The sequence below is a fragment of the Scophthalmus maximus genome, chromosome 10 (genome assembly GCF_022379125.1).
Source record: "Scophthalmus maximus strain ysfricsl-2021 chromosome 10, ASM2237912v1, whole genome shotgun sequence".
Taxonomy (NCBI): domain Eukaryota; kingdom Metazoa; phylum Chordata; class Actinopteri; order Pleuronectiformes; family Scophthalmidae; genus Scophthalmus; species Scophthalmus maximus.
In genome coordinates this window covers 18,382,119-18,403,234 of record NC_061524.1, presented here as the reverse complement: position 1 = coordinate 18,403,234, position 21,116 = coordinate 18,382,119, and the positions used below count along the sequence as shown (strand labels likewise).

Genomic DNA, 21,116 nt, shown 5'->3' with positions numbered 1-21,116 from the left:
TATGCAGAGAAAAGTAAAACACTGGGGGGAGTGTGGTTTGTGTGCGTGTGTGTGTCTGTGTGTGTGTGTGTGTGTGTGTGAGTGAGAGAGGGGGGGGGTTCTTTTGTAACAGCAGTTAATCCAAAGCACCTACAACCTTTGCCTTGCAAAAACACTGTGCTGGAGCTGCAACACAACATGACCTCATTCCACTTCATTCCAATATGCCATAGTGACAAGAAAACAACTTGCAATAATACTGCAAAATTGTCCGTGATCTATACATGAAAATGTAATTAACTGTATACATTTGTGGTTTTGTTTAACAAAGGTGATGTATAGTGAAGTGTAAGGCTCTAAGGGACCTTCCTACCTAACTTCCTGCACTCGCATCACATTGTGGCTGAATATCGATCGCTTCTGCAGAGGATCCCTGTTTCTTAATGCATGAAAAAAGATGTAAGGTGAGGAAGTGTCCATTTCCATCCAAATCTAATCACAGATCTAACCCTATGGAGGTGTAGTAGTGCATATTTTAGACTGTGAGAAAAGTCTCACTGAATATCTCACAGACAGCATGTGTAAACCGCGTAGGCCTGTCTGTCGTCAATGCTTATATCTTGTTTAATCACGGTTGTGTAATTAGAGAAGATCAGAGTGAGAGCACAGTAGTCTGCTGTTTACTCGAGATGACAGAAAAAGCTGATGACAGCGTCTCCAAAACCAATTGTGCAGATGATTGGAAACTTTTGTCGGTAAGGTCAGAGGAACATCAGTCAGCCTGATGTAAAAAGGTAAATAAAATGGGAAGTAGAAGAGGCAAGAGCGAGCCATCGCAGAGATCCAAAACAGACTGGAGAGATGAATTATGCAAAAAAGGAAAAAACCCAGCCATTTTGATTTTATTAAACAGGGGTAGGTCAGAGTTTTGTGTTTTTCTTTTCTATATAAAGTCATTCAAGTTAAGTAATCAAGTAAGAGTTATTCGTCTTTCCTAATGTTTTTCTGATCTTAGGTATTGAAGTATGAGCTTATTTGTATCAAAGATTATCTGTGAAAGAATGATTGTGTGGTGAGATTACACAAAAGAACTGCGAAAGCCCTTTTTTGAACATCTGTGTACAGATACAGAACAGAAAGCTCTATGTGAAACTCGGCGCTCCAAGTTCCCATGCTGTGTGCGTCACTGAAGTTACGAGTAGTACAAATTTGGACCCCATCTTTACACCTTCATCTGATTGGACAATGGCAGTCCAATCGCAAAGCAGAGTCCAATAAGAGATCAGGTGGTTTCCTTATCTTCATATACTAATCAGGTTATAAAAGGTGTGATTGATTTTCTTCGAGTTTGCATACTTGTACACAGTGAATATTTCCCATTGTTTTTCTACAGCAGGAGAAAATGTTTCTTGCTCTCTGCAAAGTTAAAAAATTCTAACATCACACACATCCACGTCAAGGGCAACAGCCTATACAATGAGATCCCTTGGCTTCTTTCACCGGCCTTATCCACTCCTCTCATTACTTCCCCTAGACCGTCTCTCAGGAGACTCTGGGTTTCAGCACAGCAACATAGATCACACATCCCCGTAAGAATAACCTCGAACAGAGAGTCCGGGGGCAGAGGTGCGTGCTCAGCATTTGCGGATCTAATCCTGACAGGAAAGTACTTTGCAGACTTCCGTTTGTCTCAAACTAAACAATGTTTGACTTTCAAATTTTAATGTTTCTCCATTTGTCATACTTGCCAGACTGTGCACACAACGCCAGATTCACTATAACAGAGGGATTTAAGAATTAAGCTGGGGATTTCAGAGCAAATATAATACCACCCCGGCAGAAGCATATAAAGACCTTACATCGAATAAAACTTGACTGAGGAGAAATTTTAAACGACTCAAAACATGCGGAAAACCTTGAATAAATGAACCTTGTGGAAGGATGCAATTATGTAGTTCAGAGTCCTTTCACTACTAATAGATTTTAGAAAATGCTTTACTAAAGCCTGCTATAATGTATTCATACTGTATTCTCATACAGGACCTTTCTTCCAGTATTAGAGGAAACTGCAATAAGCTGCGAGTAGCAAAACAGACATGATGTAGAACAGTGACTTTCAAACTGTCACACAAGACGTTTGCAGTTATTTACTAAACACTCAACATCTCCCCGTCACTCAGCCCTCTCACTCCCTTCATCCACATTAATATTGCAGTTAAGCCAGCAGGAGAACCGGAGGTGGTGTGTGTGTGTGTGTGTGTATGTGTGTGTGTGTGTGTGTGTGTGATTGCTGGTGCATGTTCCAGCCATGTGAAATGTTAGCGTATAATCAGAGGGTTCACATGCAACAAGCCCATTTGGAAATTTGCTGTCACTCACACTCAGCCATCGATCCATCCACCCACCCACACACATACAGCAGAAACACACAAGTTCTGCTTGCACGATCCTGGATGCTCAGCCTTCTGAAACCCGTTCTGCTCGTCTGCTCATCTGACTTCTGACGTGCAGCAGAGACAGCGGCGGCGGCCACGTTCATTTGTTAATGTCCCTTTGGATTCTTGCACGCAAACTGCTACCAAAGCCTTGGCCTTGGTCCGCCGTGCACATATGAATAAAAATCACACGCTAACTCAAACTGAATACTGCACTGCAACGGAAATAAAAACAACTTTCTCCCATAGTGTGACATGTCACGTACTCGTGGCATGATTTGAATGTTAAACACACATTGACTTATGCATGAGCGTGGGGTAGCAGGCACTAACTGAAAATGGGATTATACTGCCAGTGCCACTGCAAAGAATCATGCTGTCGGATGGATTGCAATGCACAATTGACAGATATTATTTACACGGCTGCCTTGTATGTGATTCCAGTGGAATTATTTGACTCTAAAAGATTCTCCATAGCAAATAATACTGTAAAATGGGGGTTGATGGCGATGCAGCCGATACTTATCTAAAAGACAATCACGCTTATTACTTTCTTGGTCTAACATTCTGAAATTACACGCAGTATTTTTCCATTATGCTTGTATACATGCACTAGCTGCACACAGCAGCAAAAGCCCAGATATCCTCCAGAATTCCCTATATGTCAGCTATGTTATAGAGAGATCCCTTTACCCATAATCCATCTCCTTCGGGTGAATTCCTTTGCCCACCCTCAAAGAGACCCATCCTTTATCCAGTCTCCAGGCTGATCCAGAAAAGCCACACGTCATTAAAATACTCAGTGTTGTAGCTGGAGAGTTCATTTTGAAATGAGATATTTTCCAGGAGCTCGTTTCCAACTTCCAGCGACCGCTTAGTTACATGCCAGCTCAAACAATTGAGCAAATACAGACACTAGACATGAGAAAAGGAAAATTGTAGACATCAGAAAATGCTATCCAACAGGCAGTGACACTGTTAATAATAATGCAAACACGCATGCCAGTTTGATGCCCCCCCCCCCAAAAAAAACTGTGCCCCTCCCTGCCTCTACGCAAAGCCTATAAAGGGCCCTGGGTTTTGGTGAGGAGCCTGGAACAAGCCTGGGTGTGTGTGTGTGTGTGTGTGTGTGCGCGGGGGGGGGGGCTTACCCAGACACTGCTCTGATGACCACATACCAGAGTTGGATGCCAGCTGTGGTGGTGGTGGGCTTTGAAAGCAGAGAGGTTGGTGCCCCCACCCTTCAGGGGGAGGATGACATCAGTGCACCCCCTTTCTTTTCCTCCCCAGCCTCCCGGTTTGTCCTCGCTCTTTAATATGATGCGTTTGTTATTTAAAAAAAAAACTTGCATGAATAATTCACAGGCTAAATTTGCTGGTATTTGAGCCTGACTGGCCACATTATTTACTCCTCACTGTTTAAACATTTCCTCCTGTTGTACACATACATGACAGAACAAGACATATTATCAAGCATTAATACGTGTATTCCAGTGCCAAATAAAACACTTGGAATTCTCATGATAAATTCCACTACCCCACCTTGTGGTGTTTGCATCCAAGCACAGATTCACAACCTATAAAATTCAACATTCAGGGACATGTTGCCGCCGCGACCTAGTTCACGTCGCAGCGCCGCTCACGTCCCATATCTGCCCGGATCAGTCAGCATGCTCCGACTAAACAGCAATGGCAACAACTTGCGCTGCAGCCCAAGCCAATGCATGCTGGGTACACAGATGGAGCGGACAGAAGGCGACGGAGAGAGAGAGAGTGTCAGAGAGTGAATGAGAGAGGAAAAGGGTGAATGCGAGAAGGAGTATGGGAACTGATGCTCACAACAGATGTTTCCCACAGCTCCCTTATTGAAGTTACACTCCTCTTGGCACTTAATCAAACACACAGCAGAAGGAACAGTTGCATCATATACATCTTGGCAGATAATATATAAACTAAATAACGCTGTTAGAATTAATATAGAAATAAATGTAATTAGTATAATCAATTAAAATGAACTTCACTGATTGATTAAAAATCCATCAAACAAATCAAACTGCTAACATTATGAAAACTGTGTGTACTGTATATTCTTACTGATTACTTAGATTCTTACTGATTTTCTAGATTAAATGATTAATTGTTATGCATATAAAATGCTGGTAAATTGTTGAAACATTTATATTACAAAATACAGTTAATCAGTTAACTACTGTATGGGAATCAAATCCTGACATCAGCGAAGCTGGAATCAGTTAATGTTTGGCAATTTTGATTTTAAAAATATCTTAGCAAACGGTTAATTACCTAGCAAAGCAGTAGGATATTAATATTCTGTCCATGTCATTATAGTTTCAGTTCAACATTTTTGTAAATTAAACATTAAACTTGAACAAATGTAGTATATTTAATAAGAAGCTCTTGTTGACCATAAGACACGATACACACAGATTTGTATGGTTTAGCAGCTCGGCTAAAATCTATGTCCTGGGGAAAACCTAAATTCCATTTTCGACTATCTGTCCAAAGTAATTTATCAAGCAAAAAAAGCCCAAAGTTCTCCGTTTCCAGCTTCTCAGATGTGTTGATTTGCTTATTTCCCCTGTTTAATATCACATGTAATTTAAAATATATTTGGACTTTGTTTGTTTTGGTTGATTGTTGGTGGGACAAAACACAAACATCAGGATGTCACCTCTGTGACAAACTTTAAAAGATCAGCAGTGACATAAAAAAAACTAACTGATGGACAAGATTTGCAGCCCTAGTTTTGACCTTGCGCGTCTAATTTGAAAACCACAAAAATGAAACATGAAAGCCAAAAGGACACTGAATCACATCAGATATCATTAATGGTAAAATACATCCACCGTTCGGGTAAATTCTACATGCCAGCACTGTGACTTCTTTGATGGGAGTCAACAGCCGTTTCAAAGTCGATTGAGGCCACAGGCATGGCTCAGTTAGCCACTCATCACAATGAGTAAAGATGCAATCAATGCACTCTGCTGTGAAACAAGTATTGGATTGATACAGTTACCCTCGGAAGATAAATGGAGATTAGGGAGGCTTCGCTCGCTGTCTTGCCAAGTGCAGCCCACGATGGCAGCACAATCACAATCGCTCCATAACGTTCTTGTTTTTGTCAATACACATAATGTGAACTTAGATTTCTATTTCACGCCTCCTTCCCAACACTCTGTTTATAGATAATAGTGGGTGGCTTTGACATAATGGTGCAGAACACCCCGTGCCTCTGGTTTTGAAATATCCTTTTTATATGGTTGAGCAGACTTAACACTACCGTGAAAACGGCTTGATTCACCCACCTCTGATCTTCTAACTTTGATGTGAATCACCCTCCTCTACACATTTTTTTAAAGACCAGCTGTGGTGACTAACTGAACCCAGAAGAAAAAAAATCCCCGCTCTTCTTTGGTAGAATGACTTCATTGTTAATAAACACAGGGGGAGACACGGACACAGTCTGTGGGACAAAAATGGTACTGATCAGAAAATATTGTTTTATGATGTTTACCATATTGCGTTCTTTGAGAGAACAAATTCTTCTGGTGTAAGAGAGAAACCAAGTGTTTCCAACCATGTAGGGTGGGTGGTTTGAAGAGGTTTGAGATGCCACATGTGGATCAAATTCCGAGGCTGGAATTAGACAGCATCACGGCTTCATTTAGGAATCTATTAGATTCTATTTCTCAGTCTCAACGGGAAATGTCTTTAGAAAAGAGCAGATGGGAACGTTGATGAGGTCAATGGATATTGCAGAGAAAATCCGATGGTTTCAGAGCTTAAGTGAAACTGGAACGTCTATGTTCTTTTGCATGTGTTAGGAATATCTCATTCAAAATCACATTAACATTTGACATAATGCAAATGACTGAAAATACAACCATGTAACACAACCCCTCTCGTGCGAATCACTCCACTTGGAATGCTAAGGTGACTTTTTTTGAATATCATTGTTTATCTTAAGGGGAAACAAGATTTCCCATGAGCCCAAGTCTGCCGCGGGCCAACCATCATCAGTTTGACAGACTGAGGCTGTTCGAGTGATGGGCTTTGAGAACGGATGGCCAAACCACGTAAACACATACAGCTGAGACGGTGGTTGGAAAGTTCACATTAGAAGAGAGCCTGGGTAGATATTATGGTCAAGGGGGAAACGCCAGGGTATATGCTTGAATTGAACTAGTTTACACTCAACATGTCGTCCAACAATGTCCAAAGAGTTTATGGAGGATCTGAACGCAGGGTCAAACGCCAGAGAGAGAGGTGAGATGTTTCAATGTGGATAATGGGGACAACTTAGGACAGTCTCTGCTTGAATAAATGCGTTCAAGGTTTTTGCACACATTTGTTTACACACAAAAATTGACATCATTTTTCAAAGAAGTTCAGATCAGATCGTACATCCCGTCACATCCTGAAGCGCTTGACGAGAGGTTTTTGGATGCTGTCCAACCATCTGACAAGTACTATGTTTGAGCCATAGTGACTCCTTTATAAAGATTTACTGTACATTACGGATTATATATTATGGGAGCAGCACTGCGCAGAATGCTCACAAATAAATCATTGTTTTAACAAGTACAATTAAAAAGGGCTCAAACTCTAATAGCAAATGCTTTAGCAGAGTTAATCTTATTTTTAAATATTGGTAATAAATCCAGAACACATTTCACTTTATCAAGAAGGCAGATGAAATAAACCCTCGGTGAAAGACAAAAACCTGTAGTGTATAAAATCATTGGTGCATGAGCATGAGGTGAGCATGTGTGTGGACACACGTATACACACAAACATGCTGCGATTCAATGGCTGCAGTTGGTGGTTAAATAAACAATAAGTAAAATTCTGTCTTACTCTCTTTCCTAAGCACGTTCTCATGCCCACTCACGCACACACAGATGCACACACGCACGCACACGCACACATACACACACGCACACAAACACACAAACTAATATTCACATCTGCACGCAAATCAGGCCCACTACCCTCTACCCGGAGCTCCGAGGAGTGCTTTAGGTTATGACTTCCAACTTCATCACTCCAGCAGTCTGGAAAAACAGGGAACTCAAGTCTCATTCAAGCACCAACCATCTCTACACACACACACACACACACACACACACACACACACACACACACACACACACACACACAAACAAACAAACAAACAAACAAACATACACATGCTTCTCGACGGCCTCCAAAGCAGAAGTTTGGAGCCTCGACTGGTCCCAAGGATCCCTTTTTACACACAGAAACACACTTACAAGAACAATCCTCTGAATTTTTAGCGGCAGGTTGAAAAGCTAAAATACTGTTGGAAACATACTCTCCATATAACATGGGAATTTTTCCTTATTTACATCATAAACCTGTGGATTTAATACACAGCCTCGTACACACACACACACAAACATTGGCAAAAAAATTATTTCCCAGCGACGTGCAAATGTGTAGCCAGTATCTCACATCCACATGGACAAAAAGAACAGAAAGAGGAAAAAGAGAGAAAAGGTTCAACAAGTCTCTCTCACCCTCGCAGATCTTGTCCAGCCGCTGGCGTTTCACTTTATGTTTGTCGACCAGAGCCATCCTGCCACACCGTGAAATGCTCCCCCCTCTCTTGATCTTCTCCCCACCTCTCCTCCTCAAAGTCTCCAAACCTCTGGACGTTAGCTGGCAGATCTCTTATACCTGAAATTCAACAAAGTAGAGGACAAAGGTCAGTCTGAGTTTGATGCATATTCCGTTTACACAATACATCTATTACTTTAGACATGTGAAAACTTTTTTTTATGCCCATATGCTAACTTTATTTTGTCAAATTATTATCACTGACTGATTAGTTGATTGAGTCATCAGGGGCCAAGCAAAAGTATTTTACATAATTGCTGCCATATGTTGTATTGTGGCAGAATAATCTTAATAAAGTGACTAACAACAATATGTACATGGCACATGTACAGTGGTGTATAGTATGCTAATTAAAAACAAGGTGTATGCAATACATAAATATAATGAAATGCAGGGTCAGTGATGTTGACGATGTTGATGATGACAGAGTTGCTAACTTTCAAATAAATTCAAGGCTGCTGATCAGAGCTGCAACCAGTTTTGTCGTGTGGTGAAGTTGTGGCTTCAACAGATTTTTAACTTCATGCTCAATTAGAAGCTGCGGATGTGAAATTAGCTTTTAGTCGCTGTGGCGACTAACATCATGATAACTTGAGATAAAAATCAGATAAAGATACAATCATAATTTACTGAACTAGCCTCACAAAACCTATTTACAGTATTCAGCCCCCAGCTGTGTCTGACCTTGGCAGAATCACTGAGTTTGCTTTTGCAAAAAAGTCAGTCCACTCTCCAGTAGAGGGAGCCTCATCTCAGAGACCACCATTTATCTACGGTAATGAAGAAATGTCACTTCTGCAGCCAGAGCCCAAAGCAGACAAACACAGTGTGAGTGAGTCAATGAGGCGTTTTAACAATCATTTATGTTCCGTCAGTGATGGTCCTCTGAAGAGCAATCGTCTAACTGGATGCCACTGGAGACTGCCGGACATGGCACCGTTTCTTTTTTGATATTTTGTTTTTTTTTTCGGGGGGGGGGGGACAGAGTAAGGTAGAGGGGAACACACACAAAGATACAAGATGACATGCAGAAATGCAGTCTTGAACGCACACACAGTCCAAGGGCAGCGAGTCACACCGTGGAATGTAGGTCAGTTAGTCAGCAATCATGAGGATAAATGCATCAGCAGAGTAAAGGCTCAGTTGGTTGGTTGGTGGAAGGGAGAGGAAAGTACTAGAAAAACATCCTCTAACAGATTGAGTACAGTATGACACCATCCTCCGCCTACATTTAAACTACATCTCTTTCACATTTATAACCCTACCTCCATTTCTTTCCATATCGGCCTCTGGGCTTGATCCCAGAGTGCTGCACTTTGAGAATGGCTCTCACATGACTATTTATATGATGATATATTGATATCTGAGCTGCAACAGAAATTAGAACCATTATGTTCTAGTAAGGTGGATGGCAGGCGTGGCAATATGGTTGAATAATGGAAGAACAATGATTTGACGCATTGTATCTTTATCTGGACAACAGTTGGGGCATTTTCCCAGGTGGACAGGACGGAGGGGGGGCTCCATTACTCCTGCATTCTACACACACTTTGAGCTCCTCTATGTGGGAGTCAGAGGAGGAGTAATTGAGCAAGAGGGAGACCAGGAAGCAGTCGGTCAGAGGTGTGTGTGTGTGTGTGTGTGTGGGGGGGGGGGAGTCACCGCCTTGGCTATGAATAGACCGGAGGAGACGTGCTGTGACTCTGTGCTGCAGAGCGGCAATGCTACTGGCCATGAGTGCATCTGGCCATTGAGTCATTATAAACTCCTCTGATAGAGACTTCACTTCATTGACATTTGCCTCAGTGGACAAGCAACAATAAAGGCCACAAGCTCACAGGCGCCCACTAAATAATTCCTAAAAATCCAGCTGTACAATAACATGTTGTGGGGGAGAATAAAATGACGTTACCACAGTACAATGTTATCTTTCTTAAGCCATAAACACTTGTCTAAACTGCATTCAAGATGAGTTGATTCATTTTAAAAGTGGTTCTGATATAAAGCAGTCACTTAAATTCGAATTTACGATACAAATCATAAAAATGGAACACAATTAATTCCACTGCACATTCATTTGATCATTTATATTTGATTTACTTATGATATACAGTATTGAGTGAATTTTGGGATAACATTTTTGTCTTTATCATCGAGCCCTGTAATGAGGTTTTGTCATTTTGTCCACTTCATGTAATTTAGTTATTCATGTTTATTATCAATTCACTGAATGAACGTATACATTATGATAAACAAAATATAAGTTAAATATCAGTTGTACTTTGTATCACATATTATGTAACTTAGGACATGCACCCTCCACACTTTACTACCCTCAATCATGATAGTAACCATCATCTACACCTGCAATTGTTAACGAAAAAACGCGTTGGGATGGAAAACCCCACTACTCAGAGGAACGGCCTCCTACGCAGTTTGAGGGCTGCATTTTACCAAAAACCCGTAGCTTAATTTCCATGACTTAATGCCAGAGATTTAACTCATGTAAGAAGGAGATCTACTCCATTTCCAGAGAGGGGGGAAAAAAAGTTGACTTTGCTAAACGGGTTGGAAAGTCAACAACAACTTTGAGCTCTCCACCAGAGGAGAGCCAGAGAGGAAGTACACTTATCCTGCAGCCCTTAGCGCCATCGCTGGTGGATTGTTACTTGACTAAGTGCTGTTATGTAACTTAAAAATGAGGGGACCGACCTGGGAGAAAATATGTGCTCTGCGCTGGAGGAGATGAAGAGAAACAGAGGAGAAAGTCACACACACAAAGAACATTAACACACAACTGCAAGGATTGTCTGTCTCGGAGTAGAGGGCGGGCATTCTGCTCAAAACACACACAAGCGCACACACAGCAGTGTGTAACTTGTGGCTGAGTGGCTCATGTTCACAGGTTCTGTGACAAGTCTGTGAATGTTAAGAAGTCAGATCGTGAACAAAGAGACGCAAACCTCGCAATACTCATGGGGATACCAGATTTTTTTTTTTTTCAGTCTCTGTTGCACCATGATTTTGACTTTGTGAGCTGAGAAAAAGAAAAAAAAACGTATGGTATGATTTATGACAAAGACATCTGTGAGCACCATTTCTGGAGTACAGCCAATCTGCAAATGTCATTTTTTAATCATATCTTGCCTTTCTACTGGGATGCATTTCATGCACTGTTGGACCCTCCGCTGTGTCCGACAGCACGCAACAAGGCCTGCATGAAACTATTTTCAAGATACATATATTGTTCATCCAATTATGTACTGTTCATCAGTTTGTGCTGCAGTATCACGTGCAACGAACAGCCTGTTGTTCCTGCGTTACATACATACCAGTTATTGTCAAAAAATGTTGATACATCGCTGTCACTTGAAAAACAACTCTGCATATTCTTTTCTTGAGAGTAAAAATGTAAAATTTAAATTTCACATTAAAATTTTATTATCACCCTGAGAACCAGCTAAAAGAGATCTTCTTATCTTCTCTTATACATTAAGCATATGCACCTTGTTTGGTCTAGTTGATGTTTGAGGTCTAGAGGTATGCTTGCATGTTGGGGCTCCAGAAGTGTGATATTGCCCTGTTAAACTTTGGCCTGGGTGTTAATTCTAACAAATAATTTAAAATGATGGCCCTGAAAAAATAAAGCTCTTTTTATGCAGCTCACGATGTACAAATGAGTGGCACAGAGTTGAGTCGTGTTCAAAGATACAAGCTCCTTAACACTTGTGAATTGTGGCAGATGTGCTGCTACGGTTTCTCTACTGTGTCGCACAAAGACACACGTGGAAGTAAAAATTTCAACAAGATGTGACACAAAAAAACCCTGAATGCCGCACTACACTAGGCATTACACTGCATTGTTGCAGCTATTGCATCACTCCGAGAGTTATGAATTCACACAGTGCTTCTCCATCCGACACCCTGTACATCGAGAATTTTTCGAGTGAAAGAGCCACTTTCACACATTCTATTCTATTCCTTTTGCGGCGATGAGTGCATAAAAAGCCGTGAGGCCCAGGAGATCTTGTTCAGGTTTGTAATAGCACGGCAGATACAGAGAAAGGCAGAGGTGAAAGCGAGAGTCCAGACTAAGGAACCTGTGGGTTTGGCTAAAGGTGAAAAGGCACACAATGAAGTAAATATAAAGCTTCATTTTTGTATTCACAGGCTTGACACAAATATCTGTGGAATTTGATACAAGCTGTTTTTCATCAAGTTTTCATCTTAAATAACCAACATCTTGCTGAAGTCTCGTCTGTGTGTGACCGTCACACAACATTTTTGAATTTCTTTGAGGGAAATGCACTTGTTCGACTTCTTCCCAAGACTAAGATGAGAAGATAAATACAATTTGTATGTCTGTGCAATATGTATGAACCTACCATCAGTAGCCACATATCTTAGCTTAGTTTAGTATAAAGACTGCAAAGAGCAGTCTCAAATAGTCTCAAACTATCAATAGCTGTGTCCCAATTCAGGTGCCCCATCCTTCAGAGGACACGGACTTCGTAGACCTCTAAGGCCCAACTGAGATGAGACGGTCTGGTCTACGGAGGATTTCCTGTTTGCGTCACCAGCTTGTCCCACCCTTATTGCTGCAATGTAAGCTACTTTGAGCCACTGCACTCACTGCAGCTCGGCCGCCAGCATAGCTAGCCCGGGAGCCTTGTCACCGGCACGCAATGAATCCTGAGACAGGATGGCCCGGGAAGGATCCAACTTTCTTTGGTCGGGAATGGAAGGACGCATTTGTAGACCCCGTTTGAAGGAGCTGTCGAAATGGGACAGCCAAGTTGTGACGCTGTGAGGCAATTAGTCTTCAAATGCCTTCTCTGAAGGAGGCAGCCCCTGAATTGCTTAAACCTGCCTTGTTTGTTAAATTAAATTATCAATTTATTCATACAGATTAAACAAATGAAATGCAATATGCTAATAAATGAGCTTAAGGAATACTGATAACAGAGCCATGCTATTTTCTTTCCCACTTCCAGGTTTACATGCTGAGCTAAGCTAGCTGCTTGCTCCTGAGCATTGTATTTACAATACAGACATGATAGTTCTATTGATCTTACTCTTGAGAAGAAAATTAGCCATAATGTTGACTTGTTCCTAGGCCTGTCGCGATAAGCAATAAATCAATTAATCGCATGATAAATTAAAATGAGCTCGATAATTTTGCCGGCTGCGATAATTTCCATTTGCAGGCTTTGTTTGTGTAGAGGGCTTTACAGATGTTCTTGAAGGGACAAAGACTCAGGAACTTATACTCTTGGAGCATGAACACCGCGTCTCCGTTTATTCCGGACTGACATGTCACAACACAACTGGCCGCTTCTCTCCCGGGCGCCTCCAGACATCACCAAACGAACACAGCTCGAGCCAACGCTTCCATTTGTTTTCCTCGTATCTCTCTCTCTCTATCAAAGAGACTGGATGACAAGAGTTTTCACTCCGGTGCGTCGGTCTCGACTGACCCCCCCTTGCTTCCTTAGCGTAATGAGGAGTAAACCCTTGTGTCGTGTCAGTCACTAGTCAGCCGCATTGGCTTCTGTGTGGGGAGGCGGACCCCTGGCGTTACACAGAGTGCAGCATGCACCGTGAGGAGTGGCAAGCCAGAGAAAACGCTAGTTGAGATTTGGAGGAATAAAAACAAAGATGGAATTGGTTTCAAAGCCGAACGCGACAGCTGCCGTTTGGGAGCACTTTGGATTCAAACCGAATGACCGTGGTGAACCACTTAACCTGTGTGAGCCGGTATTGTAAAGCAGTAGCAACTAAACGCGCCAATACAACAAACATACATCTGCACCTAAAGAATAATGACCCGATGCAGTTTTCCCAGCTGGGAAAAAAAAACACAACAGATGAGACGTCTTCCCGACAGTCCACAATCACTGGGGCGTTTGGTCGACAAAGTACAAACAGGACAGTGCAAAATGGTGCGCACTCACAGACAGTGTAGTTCGCTTCATCGCTAAAGAGATGCTGCCCTTTAGTATCGCCGAAAAGCCGGCATTTCGACGAATGCTGCAAACATTTGACAGCCAGTGCGAATTGCCTGGGAGAACATACGTTTTCACAAACGGCAATTCCACAACTGTAAAACATTGTGAAAGACGACATACTAAAGGAGATCAGAGACATCCCATTTTACTCTGCCACTACGGATATGTGGTCAAGTTCAAACATGACCCCCTATATGAGCTTGACCATACACTACATAAATGCTGACTGGACCCTGCACTACAAGTGTTTAGAGACCAGCTATGTCCCAGATAACCACACTGCTGACACCCTTGGAGAAAACCTGAAGTCTGCTCTAGCATTCTGGGGACTGGATGAGCACAAACTAGTCTGCATCACTACAGATAATGGTGCTAACATTGTTGCTGCAATAAGGAATCTTGGCTGGTCATGGCTCAATTGCTTTGGCCACAACCTCCATCTTGCTGTGTGCCATGGTCTGGACAGAGGCAGATAGTTTAATTTGCAACACAAAATATTTAAAGAGTTGTTATTTTTATTTTATAGTAGCCTGTAGACCTGTAGAATAACCTGTAGAATCTAATTGAGACTGTAGTCGTTTAGTATGCACTGGCATATCAAAATAATATAACATACAAACATACAAATTAATAATGATAAATAATGGAAATGTAAAAAGTAGTATTTGTTTAGGAATGTTGATATAGACTAACTAATGAACAAGAACAATATTATCTTTCCCACAGGATGTTGTCACACGATGGGGCACTAAGCAGAAGATGGTAGAGAGGGTGCTGGAGCAACTCCCAGCCATAAGAAGTGTCCTGGTTGAAGACAGAAAACATAGCCACCTCAACCAAAAATGGCAGGATGTTTCTGTGTTGGAGTCCATCAACGCGTCAATGAAACCACTGGCTGACTTCACAGATGTCCTCTCAGGGGAAAAATAAGTCACGGTGTCCTCAGTTAAGCCCCGATGACACTGCACTGACAGCCAGTAGTAAACAAAACATGTGCAGGGTACTGACTGAAAAATACAGATCACCTGCAATGCAAGTCCTCCTGAGAAAGGCCACCATCTTGGATCCAAGGTACTGTGGCAGCATGGAGGAGGAGGAAGGGGCATTGGATGATTTCAAACATCAGCTTGTGCAAGAGCCACTGGACCTAAAAGGGCCAGAAGAAAGTGGAGAAGGTACCAGTGGTGAGAGCTGCAGCAAAGCTGCTGGAGGAAACGAGGATGAACCTACTGCTGCCGCACCCACCAAGAAGAAGAGGCTGAGTGACCTTCTTCAAAACAGTCAGACCCAGGCTGCATTTCCAAAAAGAGTGCAGCCTGATGCAGAGCTGAACAACTTCCTCCAAGAAGATGCACTTGATGCATCTTGTGATCCCTTGATGTGGTGAAGATTTTTTGGTTGTTTTGTTTATTTATTTTGGATATTTAAAAAGTCTTCCAGTTCCAGTGTTAAATATTCTTTAGAAATAAAAGTTTTATGATCTTTGAAAGGGTGTAGGCCTACTTGCATTATTATGCCATTATCATTATATTAGTTGAAAATGATCTCAAAACGGCAATATTATCGCTTATCGCAATAATTTCTGGGACAATTTATCGTCCAGCAAAATTTGTTATCGTGACAGGCCTACTTGTTCCTTTAACAGGCGGTTTAGAAACCAGGACGAGTTGTAAGAGACGCCATTTCGACAGGACACTGCATTGCATGAAAATCTCATTAGTGCAGAACGGGGTATTTTACAGTCAACATTTTTAAGAAGAATTGTGTAGCAGCTACATAAAGTGACTGCTTAAGAGTCTGTGATTTATGTTCCTGAAAGTGCCAGATAGCAGAAAGAGAAGCAGCAGAGAAGAGGAGGTGGTTAAGGTTTCTCTTCTCTCATTAATCTGATAGTTGGGGCTCCGAGGGTCACGTAAAGCTGTCGCTCAGGCCATAGATTTACACCTTCCTCCTCCCTTCCAGCCTCTTTCTCCCTCCAGCCCTCCTTGTCTAAATACACACTGGCAATTACAGCTCTCCTCTTTCTACCTCTCCATCTCCAACGTCATCACGATCTCAAAGTCTCACTCTGCATCTCCATGCCTCCTTTTACCTCCTTCTGCGTGCCCTGTCAGCCTCTGGCAGATAGCGTCCTTTGCACTGCCCATTTCTCCTTTACATCGCCTTTCCTCCGAACCATCCACCACCCCACCTCCCCTTCACTCTCCCTCCTTCCCTCCTCCTCCTCTCACATTCTCTTTCATCTTCCTCTCCTCTCAACTCTAAACAAAACAAGACTGCAGCAGTTGCCGACTTGGACTAATGCATACTTTTGTTATAATGCCTATTCGTTCAAGTCACCCAGGAAATGCATAATGGTGACATTATTGTGCAAGGCAGCCAGTTAGCCTAACCCGCTGAGGCTTTCGACATGGCCCACATTCCTCCTCTCTCCAGCTCCTAACATCTAATGAACTAAAACAAAGTCTGGCATAAAATCTCCACTGGGGATAATTGGCAATTTATGTATTTTTTACAACGCAGGCCACTGAAGAGTTAGAAAACACAGAGCCCACGCATGAATTGAATAACAAGCATTGTAAACATGTCTCTAAATATTATACTGGTATTTTTCCTTTACGCTGACAGATTGCACACTGAACACATACACACACAGTGTTTACTCATCTCAAGTCATAGACACACAAACAATTACGCAAAAACCATCGGCACTTAAGCCGACAGGCTGCGTTTAAGATGCTTTTATTGAGGTAATAAATCGACCTTTCCTGTTGACATTCAACTTCATCGGCTAACAGCTCATTAAAACCAGGACAAAACAGACAAGGTGTCTGATATAATTAAGTCCAAACTAGCGCTATTTACTCAAAAGTAACTAACCTTATGCCGCCTGAAAAAAATAAGAAATTTTTATTTCAGGGCTTTGGAATAATTTGGGATCAGTGAGAAAGCCCTTCAAATTCTTACTAAAATAATAAATGTCAAAACGAACTCACTGAAAAAGAGGCAATCTCAAAAAAACATGACAAAAAATGGCTGAAAAATGAAGATGATGGGTCTCATTTCTTTTTCAAAGAAATGCAGGGCATGACTAATGAGGACTGACTTGACACATACAACGTGCTCCACATAAAATAGTAAATGATTTCAACAAATTCCCCTCAGAACAGTTTTAATCTAATTAGATACACTTTTGTGTGTTGAGGTTGGCAAGTGCTCGTTTTAATTGTTGAACTTGATGATCCGTCTTTTTCTACCACTTAGCTCCTGAGCACCTGATGCATATGCAACAACTGTAAAAATCAATTAGACTCCAAATTAACTGTAGTGATGAGTTCATGATGTGAGTGCAAATGCTCCTATTTCAAATGAGCTTTGCTTCACAGTTTCACACTTCTGGAGGAAACAGAGGTGTAAACACTGTAAGAGAGCTTCCTGAAGCAGTCCTAATGCATTAGGCTACTGAAATGTCAAATCTCATCACAGGCACGTAAACTCATTTCAACAGAGAAATTAATTTTGGGTTATGTGTCAAATTAATTTTGGTAAGTGTAGAGCCCCACTTGTTTAAACAATTGGTCAACAAAAATAGGCAGATACAAAACTTTCACAGATGTATGTTTGATGTTTATGTATGCCTATATGAAAACTTATCTTACAGAATAAACAATGCACAAAAGACGGCATTTATTAATATTTTTTAGATATTTTTTTTTATTTCTTACATTTTAATTTTTTCTTAATTCAAGTTCAAGAAATTTGGTTAATATCTTTAACATCACTTTACAAACTCAAAATCTTATTGACCATTTGAGCACAGACACAAGCAGTCCAAGAACTTTGACTCAGTGGAATACAGGTTAAACTGAGTTATGAACTTCATTAAGTATGGTTTGATCAAACACAACACATACAAAATCTTGCAAATAATTTCATGCAAACTTTTACTAAAGGTTGTGAGGTTCAATTCCCAAGCAATTTGCTAGCTAAAGCATGACTAAACGGGTTAGCCTAGCTCTGCTAAGCTTCTTACCTACTAGGCTATAATGTCAAAGAGCCACTGTGCTGCAGCAGAACCAGGCACAGTGGAAATTAAAACCCAAAAAGCACACAATGTAAATATCTTGTTCGGTTCTTTAACAGCAAAAACTATGCATAAGGTGAGTAATATGCAAGTAACTGAGTAAATGGGGTTAAATAAAGGCCGAGCTTGCCCCAGAGGCCGACTCACTGCGAGCTCAACGCCACTGACCTAGATTAATAACAACCACAGCAGCGCCAGCTCTATTAAACACACCCAGGTTTCCTGTACCCTGCCTCTCTGTCTGAGTGTGAAATGATTCCATCTGTCAGTCTCAGCTGGGCTGCGAGGGCACGTACACCCACACACACAAAAGACGTGTGTGGGTGGGTGGGGGGGGTGGGGTGTTTATATATATATGTTGACTGGGAACCGGGACTGGTACAGAGGTCGGTGTCTGGCTGCATCATGATGAGCTCTGAGAAACTCTGCCGAGCATGAAGGTTCTCGAGGACGGGGAGTGAGACATGACACAGTATCTGCAGTCGTGGCCGCACAGAGCAAACCATCACACAAAGCAGTATTCGTTTATTTATAATAACTTCCTTCTCAGTCAATTTTATTATATATTATAGGGAGTTACTGTCTGTGTCTGCTTGATGTGTCAGATATGTAGTATAATAAAAAAGAAAGAAATGTAGCAAACACATATACTGTGCCTCAAAATAGCATGTCTGAAAACCCCTTGGGACACCTACGTCTAACCTCACACAGAGTCCCCAGGGTAGCGTTCGCAGAAGACTGAGTAGGAGGGACGGAGTCTGTGGCTTCTCTCGAGCTCAGTGAAACATTAACCCACAGTAAATCCTTTCTGTTCAGGATCAGGAATCAAACATCTCCATACGGCTGGAAATCAAACACTTCTTTGTGTGAACAAGCAGACGATTTTAAAAGCCAACCGTCCCACTGAGCTTCTCAGCAGCGGAGAATCAAAGAATTAGCCTCAGGCTCGCCACACATTGGTAATATACATATTCATAACGGAGATAGCTGAGGCCCACTCACTTTTTCCAACACTTCCGTGACTGCTAGCAACAAGTAGATAGTATGCCACTTTGCACCACAGATGAGTGATGTGAAGCGGGGTGACAGCTCACCCTGTTTAGCTCTCAATACAGCAACAAGTAAATAACTGCTTTTGTGTGTCTTCGTGTGGGCATGTGTGTGTGTGTGCATGTGTGAGTTCATATGAGTGCTGATGCCCTGTAACAGAGACCATGCTGATGTCTACTGCTCATTTAAATCAAAAAGCAGTGCGGCCTCTCACTTAACAGCGTGGTTTAGGAGTCAAATGGTTTCATGGAAACCTGCCAGGTTTCCCTGTTTGGACTCCTGCTAGCATTTATGCAAGCAAAGAGGCTGCTAGACGCATGACAGCATGTAATGTAGACTGCTTTAACCTGAGCTACAAGGATAAACTCACAGCATTAAACAGTGACGTTGAGTTTTGCAAACAAACTTGAGAAAGACGTAATTTCCCAAATTTAGGTCTGGTAACCCTGTTGGCCTAGTGGCCTGGTCACAAAACAGCATAAAAAACAGGTGACATTCGTACTAAGTCAACAAACTTCTTTGTTACTTTGGTGTAGAACCCAGAATACTTTCAAACAGTGCTTTTCAGATGCTTTTGAGTCGGGACAGCACTATAGCAAAGCCATCTTCGCAGAGCTGATCTCGAGGGGAGCAGGAAATTGGAGAGTCCAAAATGGAGAAATCTATCGTAGGTTATATAGCTATGCCGCAACGTCCCCTTTAAGTCAACCTGTTTCTCTCAGAGGATTCAGTGCCCCACACGAGGTGAATGTTTTACAGACAGTGATGAGTCAACTATGTTTTGGTTTTTTTCCGAAAGAACTGCATGAACTTATTGTCCTGTTAGCAACTGGTCTAACCAGCTCAATGAGCTCTTGCTCTCCTTGAAGAACTCTTTGATGTATGAAATGATGATACTGAGAACAAAAAGCCAAGTAGGACTAAATGGCCTATGAGAAAAATGGAAAGAAGTCAAAAAAATTTGACTTTCCCCATGTTCCCTGATTGCAAGCATGTTACTGGTTCGCTTGACAAAAACAGAGGTTTTTACAAAAGTTGCCACTCTGGCCTCAAAGACACCTGGCAGGACTGGATGATCACTGTCAGTGACCAGGCCTTAATGGTCTAAGATTCATATCATGCAATTGTGACACCATAATAATTATAAATCAGCGAGGACCTTTGAGATATGCCAAACCTCTCTAAACCTCTATATCCTGACACTGAAATATTGTCAACACAAATGAAATTCAACACAAATTCATATCCAATGACATCATCAATTGTCCTGTGTCCACACAATGAGACCAAATACTCCACAAGCAGGTCAAAGTCCAGGGAGATCCATGGCTGCCTACTGCTAACAAAACAGCTCACAATAAACCAAGGACCTGACGCCTCACTACAGGGCTGCCCATCCAGAACCACAGGGGCCCTGTCTCAGAACAGCAGTGCTACGCTGCCACACAGCATCAGCGGGCTTGTAAAACAAGCTGTTAAACTTTATCTGCATCATAACCATTGCGATAATACACCACAGATGCCAGAATTTGAAAAACAGATTTCCCGGAGGGGTTTTTTTTGTCTGGACAGGAGCCTATTCTTCGTGTTTATGTGTTGAGATAATGTGTCCACTGTCATAAAGAAAGAATGTGATGATTTATATAAAAAAAAAAACTTACTCCACACAATCAATTAATAAAATGAGTTGATGCACCTTTCACAACTAATAGAAACCGCACTCAGATAGTGTGCCGGCATACTGAGAGTGTACATATGGCACTACATTCTATTAGTCCGCGCATTCACAGAGCCATTAGCATTTAAATATGCGGGAGCTGTGCTCCTTTCAAAATGCCATTTTTACTCTGCTGCAAGGAGGGTTCTCCAGTTGTCATAAACAAGTTTTTTTTCCTTTTT

The 21,116-nt window shown here is 41.7% G+C and overlaps 1 protein-coding gene across 4 annotated transcripts in view; it reads right to left on the bottom strand.

Annotated features, from left to right (window-relative positions):
• The window catches only part of ctbp2a (C-terminal binding protein 2a), a 60,349-nt gene that overhangs the window by 33,609 nt on the left and 5,624 nt on the right, over positions 1-21,116 (bottom strand). For 2 of the 4 annotated variants that reach the window (XM_035605637.2, XM_035605639.2), the window contains exon 2: positions 7,976-8,135. In XM_035605637.2, the coding sequence (XP_035461530.1) occupies positions 7,976-8,033 (58 nt within the window). In that variant the 5' untranslated portion in view covers positions 8,034-8,135. Of the gene's footprint in view, positions 1-7,975; positions 8,136-15,108; positions 15,231-15,328; positions 15,454-21,116 lie in introns of those variants that run through there. The other 2 variants (XM_035605638.2, XM_035605641.2) reach the window with 2 other exon arrangements.